The sequence below is a fragment of the Rhipicephalus microplus genome, unplaced genomic scaffold (assembly GCF_043290135.1).
Source record: "Rhipicephalus microplus isolate Deutch F79 unplaced genomic scaffold, USDA_Rmic scaffold_147, whole genome shotgun sequence".
NCBI classification, from domain to species: Eukaryota; Metazoa; Arthropoda; class Arachnida; order Ixodida; family Ixodidae; genus Rhipicephalus; species Rhipicephalus microplus.
This window is the reverse complement of record NW_027464718.1, coordinates 183,108-195,723: the sequence shown is the minus strand read 5'-3', so window position 1 is coordinate 195,723 and position 12,616 is coordinate 183,108. Positions and strand designations below refer to the sequence as shown.

At 47.7% G+C, this 12,616-nt stretch overlaps 1 protein-coding gene across 1 annotated transcript; it reads right to left on the bottom strand.

Moving 5' to 3' along the window:
• Positions 1-1,192: 1,192 nt before the first annotated feature.
• Positions 1,193-5,762, bottom strand: LOC142791143 (uncharacterized). Its single transcript, XM_075885446.1, has 2 exons — positions 4,006-5,762; positions 1,193-1,324 (listed from the first exon to the last, which is right to left on the bottom strand). The coding sequence occupies exons 1-2, from the start codon at positions 5,506-5,508 to the stop codon at positions 1,193-1,195; spliced, it is 1,635 nt and encodes a 544-aa protein (XP_075741561.1). The 5' UTR covers positions 5,509-5,762.
• Positions 5,763-12,616: the final 6,854 nt, after the last annotated feature.

Genomic DNA, 12,616 nt, shown 5'->3' with positions numbered 1-12,616 from the left:
CATGCATCTTGCGTACAATATCACCACATGCCTACAAGTTCCTGAGAAGCACAGGTGCACTAACTTTGCCCCACCCAAGCACTATTACAAATGTGTGCTCGTCTATTCAAATGTGCCCACAAGTTGATTCTTCTGACGACACTTTCCTTCAGTATGTGTCTCAGAGATTCAAACATCTGCAGGCACATGAACACACTGTGACGCTGATGCTTGACGAGATTCATATCAAACCTTGTTTAGATTACAAAGGTGGGAACATATGTGGTGCAGCAGTTAACTCCAACGAAGCGGCCACATCGGTGCACGTGTTTATGATACAAAGTTTGCTGAGCGCATTCAAGGAGGTGGCGCACATTCTTCCGGTAAAAACCTTACAGGGTAAAGATCTTCATTGCATTCTGAAGAAGGTGATCTTGGGCTTAGAAGAAATTGGATACAGGGTCATAGCCGTTGTCTGTGACAATAACTCGCTGAACAGGAAGGCAATGAAGATGTTTCTGCCAGAACCAAAGCTTAGCCCTGTTTACCCACATCCGGCAGACCCAGATCGGCCGTTATTTACGTGGTGGATGCTGTACATCTATTTAAATGCATAAGAAATAACTGGCTCAACCAGAAAAATGCTGGAACTTGCTTTTTCTACCCACGCTTCGAGCTTTCCAACAATGAAGTTCATCCCGAATGCAAGATGACTGCTTCATTTAAGCATTTGAGAGATTTGCATAAAGAGGAGTCAACCCTGCTTCTGAAGTCTGGGTATGGCTTGACGTCAAAAGCTCTAAACCCAAGCAGCTTTGAACGGCAGGACGTCAAACTCGTACTGCAGGTTTTTAATCCGCACGTAGCCGAAGCCCTGGCCGCTCGCAAGGGTCATACTGATTTTCAACATGCTACTGCAACCGCCGAGTTCATCAAAATAATTCTTCGTTGGTGGAGCATTGTCAATGTATAGACACCTAGTAAGGGCTTCCATCACCGTAATGTTTACGAAGAGCCCATGTCAAACCACACAGATGACCCAAAGGCAAGCTTTCTAAGCGCTTTTATCACATGGCTCGATGTGCGGGAATTTTATAGGCACGACACCGGAGTACTTACCCGGGAGACATTGAGTGCCTTGAGGCTCTCTGCTCAATCCCTTTTGGCATTGGTGAAGTACTGCGTTAGTGAGCTTCACTTTAAGTATATTCTGCTAGGGAAAGTCCAGACGGATCCCCTCGAGAGTCACTTTGGACAGTACAGGCAGATGGCTGGTGGGCAGTATCACATATCTGTTCGCCAGCTTTGCGAAACCGAGGGAAGGATTCGCCTTCAAAATGCCCTTCTAAGGATGAGCAACGATGATCTCAGAGGCATCGAAGAGACGGACAGTGTCAGGGATGCGGGCATTTCTTTTAGTGTTCATGTTAGCGATGCTGACCTTGATGAGCTCAGAGCACAAGTGCCGGTGATTGGTTATGTTGGTGGGTATTGTGCACACGCTGCAATGAAAGTTCTCAAGTGTGAAAGCTGCCAGAGGCAGTTGGTCGTTACCGGAAATACGGCCGAAACAGGAGAGGACACCCATTCTTTAATCGCACAACTGGATCGGGGTGGCCTCAAATTTCCTTCTGCTCTTAAAATCGCAGTAGTTATGTACACGGAGGTTGTAGTTAGAAAGCTCATGACGGAAAGTACCTCTACCCAGTTTCTCCATGGGCCGAACCAAAAGAATGTCGTTCGGCAACTTACACTGGACTCTCTGCCAAGGCTTGAGGACATAGATACGTGTGAAAACGGGCACACCTACGAGCTCCTCATCACATTGGTTGCAAACTGTGCAGCAAATATAATGCTCAACAACTTGTGCAAGCAAAGGAACGATCTTTTATGCATTGAAAAAGATCAGAAGGCGAAAATTAGAAAGGCCCGAATTTTCCTTGGAAAGTAATTTTCCAAGCGTCGCGTCTTTCTCTTCACATTTATTCTTGTGAAACTGCACAGAGTGTATTTGATTGCATGTCATGACTTGATTTCCTTGGTATACTTCTGCCTTATGTAAAATGAGCCCTGTTTCCAGTTTTGTATCTCTTTACAAGTTGTTAGCTTTTAAAAGTGCTGTACTTTTTTCTTTTTTTTTAACTCGAACTGCCTCAGTGCCTACTGTAGCAGTTGTACAGTCCGTTTTGGTATCTAAGCTGTGTACACTTTCCTTGTGCACTCTGTGTACAGGCATGTTGTGCACTGTGATTTGTTTTTTTCTTAGATTTTTGTTTGATTTTTCCCTAGGACATGCACCTACCTGTGGCAGTACAATTACTTTTCTTTCTGTCATTTATCATGCTATGGACCACAATTTAGTCACCAGTTTTCTTATGTATTGTATTTTTTGGCAAGTGTTTGAACCTGATACCTTGTGTTACTACTGCTACTATGATAAACGAATGGTATGTTTTCCTCTAACCTACATTTTAAATGAAAGTGTGCTTTTTCTGTTCCAAAGCTCGGGGATGTTTTTGCTGTTACAATCTGTTTTGTTTTCTGAGTTTTATGTGGCAAGATATTGTGTTTTGTACGTTTGGCATATTTTCAGCATTAAGGGCAACATCTTGTGTTGCCTGTCGTCTGCCTGGACATAGAACAATGCGCACTGTGATATTTGTACAGACGGCGTCTGGCTGTGATAAATAAATATGCATTATTCCATTCACGATATTCATTCTTTCTTGATACCTTGATAAGTTCCCCCGCCGCGGTGGCTCAGTGGCTAAGGCGTAGCGCTGCTGAGCACTAGGCCGCGGTTTCGATACCCGGCTGCGGCGGCCGCATTTCTCATGGAGGCGAAAAGCGAAAACGCCCGTGTGTACGAGATTTCGGCACACACTAAAGATTCCCAGGTAGTCAAACTTGATCCTGAGCACTCCCCTACGGCGCGCTTCATCGCCTGCGTTGCGTCGGCGCGTTAAACCATACAATCAATCGATACTTTGATAAATCGTGCGGACATGGTGTCAAGGAACCTCGCCTGAGTCGGTAGGTGTGAAGGGCGCTCGCGGCTGGCGCAGCCACCCAGCGAAGGGCGGCCGGCGCGATGTGACGTCGTCGACGTCACGTCACGTGACGCACAGGCCTGAAAAGCTTCCGGAGGTGGCGCTCCAACCTAGCTGGTATGGAAGGCGCAACGCCATTGCAATATACACTGTTCAAACCACGAACGCCGAATCCCTTTCATGGTGCTGTCCATGAGGATGTTGAAGATTGGCTAGTCCACTATGACTTTGTGGCCGCTCATGACATGTGGGATGACGCAGACAAGCTCCGACATGTCTACTTCAGTTTCAATGACGGGGCACGTGTTTGGTACGAAAACCGGGCAGGTGTGTTCACGTCAAGGGTGGACTTTAAACTCCGGCTTCTCGAAACGTATGCAAGTCCCGGTGGCCGAGAGCGAGCTGAACGTGAACTCCAGTGCCGTATGCAAATGCCAAATTAAGACGTAGCAATGTATGTTGAGGACATGACGCGTCTTTTTCGACGAGCTGACCTTCACATGTCAGAAGAGAAGAAGGTGCGATACCTGATGCGTGGAGTAAAGGAGCAATTGTTCGGTGGTCTTGTACGCAGCCCCCCCCCCCCAAGACTACGTCAGAGTTTCTTGCTGACAAGAGTGGAAACTTGGGCTAGTTGGTGCGTAGACATATTGCAAGATGTTTCAGCGCGCGAACAAAGGAAAAAGGACAGGGTAGACAGAAAGAGCGCTGACTTCCAACTAACTTTATTTGACAGAGTGCCAAGAATATATACTGCTAAAAAGGATGATAACAGAGCATGAAGGTAAAGGCACGCCTAATCTACACATCAGTAACAAACACGTGTGAAAGGTCCTCTATTGCCTCAAAGCCCAGCTAGGTAATGACGTTCAGCCTGTGATAAAGCAATCGATGATGTGCTTACACATTTATCTCCTAGCAAGTGTATTTTTTCGGCTTCAATAATTTCTCGGGTAAGCTGATCCCTGTGCCTTGCCAATATTGAGCACTTATCAAAGAGAGGGGTGCACCCACAATCTCGGCAATGAATGCCAAGATGCCCTTGTACCACATTGTGCACATTGTTTCGGTGTTCTCGGAGGCGGTCATTTATGCACCTGCCGGTTTGCCCGACATAGATGCACCCACACGTCAGTGGAATCAAGTAAACGACTCCCACTGCGCATGGGATGTAGCGTGTCCTGTGCGCGACAGAGCACGAGGCAGAATTTGCACGAGGTGCATTGACCCGTTTGCAAAGCCTCTGCAATTTTTCCGGGGCAGAAAAAACCACAAAAACGTTGGCGTCTCGAGCAATCTTTTTTAGCCTGTGTGATACGTCGTGCACGTAAGGCAGTACGACAGGCCGGCTCTTTCGGACACTGTTTCGCTTATCCGGTTTGTCGCCTCGCTTCAAGACAGTGACCAGCTTTTCCGCCACCGAAACGAGAACATGCGTGGGGTACCCAGCTTTGGTGAGCCGCTCTACTTGTAGAGCAAAGCTGTGGTGTACCATGTGGGGGCATGACTTCTTTAAGGCATTGACAAGGCAGAGGTTAGCGATGCCCCGCTTGACCAATTTAGAGTGAGCCGAGCTGAAAGGCAGAAGAGGCTTGCCGCTTCTTGGTTCATACATCCAGCAAACATGTCGGGAGTCTAACAAAAGCTTCAAATCTAGAAACTTCAGGTTGTTATCAGTGGGTGATTCATGGGTTAGAACTAGTGGTTTCAGGCATTCCCGGAAAACACCCAACACGTCAGAGGAAATGGTCTGAAAATTTTGACTATCACATTTCAACAACACTAAGTAATCATCAACAAAACGGCAAACTTTAAAAACTACAGAGTCGTCAAGCTTGTTTGACAAGACACGATCATGATGTGCTAAAAATATGTCACTAAGAATGGGTGCCAAACATGAACCAATACATATTCCACTTTTTTGTAAGTAGTTTTTGTCCTCCCATGAAACGAAAGTGGCCTTCAAATAAAAACTGAGTAATTCTAATAAGTTGCTGTTGTGAATTCCAGTACGCGTTTGAAACGCTGATGATCCTAACCTGTCTATGGATTCCTCTACACATTTAAGTAGTTGGTCATGTGGCAAAGAGTAATACAAGTCCTTAATATCCACAGACATTGCCTGGAGTCCTGTGTTAGTTCGTCCAATGAAGTCAATAACAGCGTCAGAGTTCTTGACCAAAAAAGGATCGTCTATTGTTATATGTTTTAGCTTTTCCTGCAAGAAAAGCGCTACAGACTTTTGCCAGGTCCCCCTTTCTGTTACAATGACCCTCAATGGGCAGTCAATTTTGTGAGTTTTCGCAGAAAAGAACATGTCAAGGCTAAGCTTTTTGCAACTATCTATCGCCTTCGCAAGCTTTTGAAACCCCAGGGCCCCGGTAAGAGTTTTCGCACGCTTCTTAAGCTTATCCAGACCTATCTCATCATTCTCGTTGAAAAGAGACTGCATTGCTTGCATAGCTTTCACCTTAAACATTGAACGAGGAAGAACCGCAAAACCACCTTCCTTGTCAGCCGGCAGAAGTGACAAGGAATGTGCCTTTAGGTACGCGACAGTGCTTCCTGTATTGACAACTTTGTTCGAAGGCTTACATCTCGAGAGCACCTGCACGCCTTGAGCAACACATCTATCACATTCAGAGTCAGGAGCACGACGGGCGACTTGCCTGACCAGAGTGAGGAGCTCGTGCGGTGTTCTTGAAGGTGCCACCGCGTACTTTGGTCCGAGGCATAGGGTGTGCTTAACGTTAACGTATATATTCTTGGCACTCTGTCAAATAAAGTTAGTTGGAAGTCAGCGCTCTTTCTGTCTACCCTGTCCTTTTTCCTTTGTTCGCGCGCTGAAACATCTTGCAATATGTCTACGCACCAACTAGCCCAAGTTTCCACTCTTGTGAGTTACATTTCTAGTACATCGGGCATCTATATCTCCTCTTCTACAAGCCCTTCTCTTCTCGTCAGTTTAATCAGTGTGGCTGCTTGCCGCGCACGCTCATTGGCGTACTGCATCCGGCTAAAGATACTTCTTCCCGAAGTCAAGGCATTGTTTGGTGGCCTCACTCCCTCGGTTGGCCATGGTTTAAGAGTATCCAAGATTCTACGCTCAGAATGGCTTCGGCAGGCTCGACTGTACCGTCAAGCCCTGCAACTACAAATTCTAGGAAACGAACGCACAGCAGCTAAACAGAAGAAGTGTCGTGAACTCTCAAGCCTCGTAGACCGAAACGTCGAGTTCATGTGGCGCCAGACGCTCAGTTACCTGCGGGCCATCACACCAAGGAAGTCTCCAGCTGCTAAGGACTGTGTGCATGTTCTCGGGGATGCTTTTCTTCCCGACAACGTTAAGCACACCCTATGCCTCGGACCAAAGTACGCGGTGGCACCTTCAAGAACACCGCACGAGCTCCTCACTCTGGTCAGGCAAGTCGCCCGTCGTGCTCCTGACTCTGAATGTGATAGATGTGTTGCTCAAGGCGTGCAGGTGCTCTCGAGATGTAAGCCTTCGAACAAAGTTGTCAATACAGGAAGCACTGTCGCGTACCTAAAGGCACATTCCTTGTCACTTCTGCCGGCTGACAAGGAAGGTGGTTTTGCGGTTCTTCCTCGTTCAATGTTTAAGGTGAAAGCTATGCAAGCAATGCAGTCTCTTTTCAACGAGAATGATGAGATAGGTCTGGATAAGCTTAAGAAGCGTGCGAAAACTCTTACCGGGGCCCTGGGGTTTCAAAAGCTTGCGAAGGCGATAGATAGTTGCAAAAAGCTTAGCCTTGACATGTTCTTTTCTGCGAAAACTCACAAAATTGACTGCCCAATTGAGGGTCATTGTAACAGAAAGGGGGACCTGGCAAAAGTCTGTAGCGCTTTTCTTGCAGGAAAAGCTAAAACATATAACAATAGACGATCCTTTTTTGGTCAAGAACTCTGACGCTGTTATTGACTTCATTGGACGAACTAACACAGGACTCCAGGCAATGTCTGTGGATATTAAGGACTTGTATTACTCTTTGCCACATGACCAACTACTTAAATGTGTAGAGGAATCCATAGACAGGTTAGGATCATCAGCGTTTCAAACGCGTACTGGAATTCACAACAGCAACTTATTAGAATTACTCAGTTTTTATTTGAAGGCCACTTTCGTTTCATGGGAGGACAAAAACTACTTACAAAAAAGTGGAATATGTATTGGTTCATGTTTGGCACCCATTCTTACTGACATATTTTTAGCACATCATGATCGTGTCTTGTCAAACAAGCTTGACGACTCTGTAGTTTTTAAAGTTTGCCGTTTTGTTGATGATTACTTAGTGTTGTTGAAATGTGATAGTCAAAATTTTCAGACCATTTCCTCTGACGTGTTGGGTGTTTTCCGGGAATGCCTGAAACCACTAGTTCTAACCCATGAATCACCCACTGATAACAACCTGAAGTTTCTAGATTTGAAGCTTTTGTTAGACTCCCGACATGTTTGCTGGATGTATGAACCAAGAAGCGGCAAGCCTCTTCTGCCTTTCAGCTCGGCTCACTCTAAATTGGTCAAGCGGGGCATCGCTAACCTCTGCCTTGTCAATGCCTTAAAGAAGTCATGCCCCCACATGGTACACCACAGCTTTGCTCTACAAGTAGAGCGGCTCACCAAAGCTGGGTACCCCACGCATGTTCTCGTTTCGGTGGCGGAAAAGCTGGTCACTGTCTTGAAGCGAGGCGACAAACCGGATAAGCGAAACAGTGTCCGAAAGAGCCGGCCTGTCGTACTGCCTTACGTGCACGACGTATCACACAGGCTAAAAAAGATTGCTCGAGACGCCAACGTTTTTGTGGTTTTTTCTGCCCCGGAAAAATTGCAGAGGCTTTGCAAACGGGTCAATGCACCTCGTGCAAATTCTGCCTCGTGCTCTGTCGCGCACAGGACACGCTACATCCCATGCGCAGTGGGAGTCGTTTACTTGATTCCACTGACGTGTGGGTGCATCTATGTCGGGCAAACCGGCAGGTGCATAAATGACCGCCTCCGAGAACACCGAAACAATGTGCACAATGTGGTACAAGGGCATCTTGGCATTCATTGCCGAGATTGTGGGTGCACCCCTCTCTTTGATAAGTGCTCAATATTGGCAAGGCACAGGGATCAGCTTACCCGAGAAATTATTGAAGCCGAAAAAATACACTTGCTAGGAGATAAATGTGTAAGCACATCATCGATTGCTTTATCACAGGCTGAACGTCATTACCTAGCTGGGCTTTGAGGCAATAGAGGACCTTTCACACGTGTTTGTTACTGATGTGTAGATTAGGCGTGCCTTTACCTTCATGCTCTGTTATCATCCTTTTTAGCAGTATATATTCTTGGCACTCTGTCAAATAAAGTTAGTTGGAAGTCAGCGCTCTTTCTGTCTACCCTGTCCTTTTTCCTTTGTTCGCGCGCTGAAACATCTTGCAATATTTCTTGCTGAAGCCGTCCTGATTGAAAGCACGCTTCGGCAATGGACCCAGACTTACGAGTGACAAGTGAACTTTGCTTCTGCTAAAGACTACATGGGTGGTTTTGGGGCCCACGTCGACTTCTTCCGAGAGCTCATACGCTCTGTAATTCGGGAAGAACTGCAGAAGTTATCTGTACCCTCAGCGCCCACTGTCAGTACTTTGTCCGGCATCGTCCGAGATGAAGTTCAGCAGGCACTACAAGAACCGCCTTGTCAGACAGAGCCGCGGCCCCTAAATGACTTCCCTCGCATGTCGTATGCGCAAACTCTGCTCCAGCCAGCACGACCTTTGGCTCCGCTTCCCACCGCGGCCCCTGCCATGCTTTCGGCAGACCAAACTCTGCTCCAACCTGCACCACATTTCACTCCGCCTTATACCACAGCCCCAGCCATGCTTCAGGCAGTCCAAGCGGGCCCGTACCTCAGTGACCACCGACAGATTCCGCGAAAATCAGACGTGCGGCGGGCAATTCGTACAGCTGGTGGGCATATCGTCACGCCACTCGGTACGTGCACGGCAAGATTGCGAGTCCATGGTTGTACGTTTATTGCCAGTTTTAGCGTTCTCCAACAGTGCTCTCGAGACTTGATCATTGGCATGGATTTTCTCAGAGAGCATGGTGCTATATTCGACATTCGACGACGTCTAGTCACTTTCGCGACCACAAACGCCACAACAGCTTACGCTGACCCCAGCCACTCCCGAGTGTCTCTTCGCGTCGTCGACGACGCTGTCACGTTACCACCCCGTGCAACTGTTGTGGTTCAGGTGGCGTGGTACGGAGTGATGCACGGTGAAGCAGTCGTAGAAAGCAATCACTTGCTTTTGCTGTCTCAGGGTGTCTGCGTAGCGAGAAGCCTTGTTGACCTTCGTGATGATCACTGCAACGTTTTTGTCCCAAACTTCAGCTACGAGCACCGGCACCTTTTCCCTGGAACTGTCATCGCCTACGCCGACCCAGTCGCCAATGTCACCGAGTGTTTTGCTTCCGAGGCCATCGGCACTGTGAAATGCCTTTCCGCAGCGTCGACATCAATCCAACACTTTCTGAAGCGAACAAGCAGCGTTTGAGCGAGCTGTTGCTGGAGTTCCGCACATGCTTTGCGCGTTCTTCGAAGATACGTCAAACACCGATAACGAAACACCGTATTATTACCTACGACGACGCGCGTCCCATACGGTAGCAGCCTTATCGTGGTTCGCCAACCGAACGTCATGCGATTCGAACGCAGGTTAAGGAAATGCTTGAGAATGGCGTGATACAGCCTTCAAGCAGCCCTTGGTCATCACCAGTCGTTCTTGTGCAAAAGAAAGGTGGCACGCTTCGCTTTTGTGTCGTCTTCAGAAAGTTGAACAATGTCACAAAGAAAGACGTGTACCCGTTGCCGAGAGTCGATGATTCTCTGGACAAGCTGCGACGCGTGAAGTATTTTTCTTCCGTCGACTTGAAAAGCGGTTATTGGCTATTAGAGGTCGATGAACGTGACCGGAAAAAGATCGCTTTTGTGACGCTGGATGGACTTTATGAATTCAAAGTGCTCCCTTTCGGCCTCTGTTACGCTCCAGCCACATTCCAGGGATTGATGGACACCGTCCTGGCAGACCTCAAGTGGAAAAGCTGTCTCGTCTACCTCGATGGTGTCGTTGTGCTTTCACAAACGTTTGACGAGCATCTTCGTCGCCTTCGGAATGTGCTCGAAGCCATTAGATCGGCCGATCGCACACGCAAGCTTGAGAAATGTCCTTTCGGCTACGAATAATTGAAGTTTCTTGGTCATGTCGTGAGCGCCGTTGGTGTTCGGCCTGATCCTGACAAAACTACTGCCGTCACCGCTTTTCCACCTCCAACTGACAAGAAAAGTCTTCGACGGTTTCTGGGTCTGTGCGCGTATTACCGGCGCTTTATTGAAAATTTCTCTAACATTGCAGAGCCACTATTGCACCTCACGCGTGATGACACAATATTTGTCCGGGCTGACGACCAGTAGACTGCCTTTGCGGAACTACAGAACCAGCTCTCTCCCCCTCCCGTTCTCGGCCACTTCGATGAAGATGCTGACACTGAAGTACGCACCGATGCCGGCAATATTGGTCTTGGAGCTATTTTGGTACAAAGACAAGATGGCATTGAACGGGTAATAGCCGATGCAAGTCGCACACTGTCTCGCGTGGAATATAACTATTCCACATCAGAAAAAGAATGTCTTGCGGTCATTTGAGCAATTACAAAGTTTAGGCTATATCTCTACGGAAGATCATTTAAAGTGGGTACTGACCATCATGCTTTGTGCTGGTTGACCAATCTACGAGACCCTCCAGGACGATTAGCACGATGTTGTCTGCGCCTACAGGAATTTGATGTCACCATCGTGTGCAAGTCAGGCAAAAAGCACGAAGACGCCGACACGCTATCACGAGCCCCTCTTCGATCCGCCAGTACTAGCGCAGAAGAGGACGGCGCCTTCATGGCAACTGTCAGCGGACCAGATCTGATGTCTCATCAATGAAATGACGCCGATCTAAGAATGAATATAGATCAATTAGAAGGTGGCACCGTGCCCATTCCTCGTCCAATGTCGCGAACGTTGCCATCATTTTCCTACGAAACGGCGTCTTATACAAAAGGATTGCCGGTCCTGGTGGCAGATCTCATCTTTTCGTCGTGCCTAAAGCCCTCCGCGAAGACGTCTTATTAGCTTGACACGACGAACCCACATCTAGCCATCTGGACTACTCGAGAACTATGGATCGGGTGCGACAACTCTACTACTGGCCTAAAATGTCTGCCTGTGTCAAACGCTACGTGAAGGGGTGCCGTGAATGCCAGCGTCGCAAGACACCACATTTAAAGCATGCAGGTCATCTACAACCGATTGATCCACCACGTACACCGTTTGAACAAGTGGGGATGGACCCCCTAGGCCCGTTTCCTTTGTCTTCTTCTGGCAACAAATAGATTATTGTCGCAACCGATTATTTGACGCGTTGCGCTGAGACGAAGGCGTTGCCACGAGGGACCGCATCTGAAATTGCCAGTTTTTTTATGCATTAAATTGTGCTACGGCATGGCACCCCGTCATATGTTATCACTGATCGACGGACATCATTCACAGCGAATCTCTTGGATGATATCTTCAGGTTGAGTTACACAACCAATCGAAAGACCACTGCGTATCACTCTCAGAGTAATGGTTTAACAGAAAGGCTAAACAGAACGCTAGCCGACATGATCTCTATGTACGTGGATGTGCAGCACAAAACGTGGGACGACATCCTGCCGTACGTAACATTTGCGTATAACACTGCAATGCAGGAAACTACAAGCTTCACGCCATTCCGACTGGTTTATGGTCGAGATGTTAGAACTATGATGGACGCAATGATTTCATATGAGGACATCGACAAGCTCGACCAATTATCCCCCGACACCAATGAGTACATTCAGCGCGCTGAGGAAGCACGTCAATTGGCCCGTGTGCACATCCGAACTCAACAGTGCGCAGATGCACGGCGGTACAACATCCACCATCGAGAAGTTAATTATGAACCTCGTGATCAAGTTTGGGTTTGGACACCCATTAGGCGGCGAGGTCTCAGTGAGAAACTCTTGAGGAAGTACTTTGGACCTTACAAAGTACTCAGACGTCTGAACGACGTGAACTACGAAGTGGTTCTGGACGGACGCTCACCATCACTCAGCGCAGGTTACCACGCCCAGAGACTGTACACGTAGTCCACCTAAAACCATACTTTACGCGGTGATGCGAATCTTCTTCTTGTGCCAGTGAACTCTTCATGTGAACAGTGAGTGCCGTTTATTTCCGATTGCCGGGCCCAGGACTTATTTTCTCTCGTACACTAACGTTTTTAATATTTTTTATGTTACCTACTTCGACCCACTGCTGTGCACACTTTTATTTGAGCATTGGGTCGATGATCTCTTGGGAAGAGGAGTAATGCCACCTGGTGTTCTGTGCCAGTGAACAGTGGGTCAGTTCTGTGCCGGTGAACGAGGAAGACGAAGACGAGCAACCCGTGCCAGTGGAGACGTCCTTCTTTGTCTCTGAGATTTTTGACAGTCGCGTTCCGTTATACGTTCT

Excerpts from the sequence above, each read along its gene's own strand:
- LOC142791143 (XM_075885446.1), bottom strand. The coding sequence starts at position 5,508 with ATGTTTAAGGTGAAAGCTATGCAAGCAATGCAGTCTCTTTTCAACGAG. Across the intron at positions 1,325-4,005 it reads TTGATAAGTGCTCAATATTG|AAGGGCATTTTGAAGGCGAA; the intron begins GCAAGGCACAGG and ends GCTCATCCTTAG.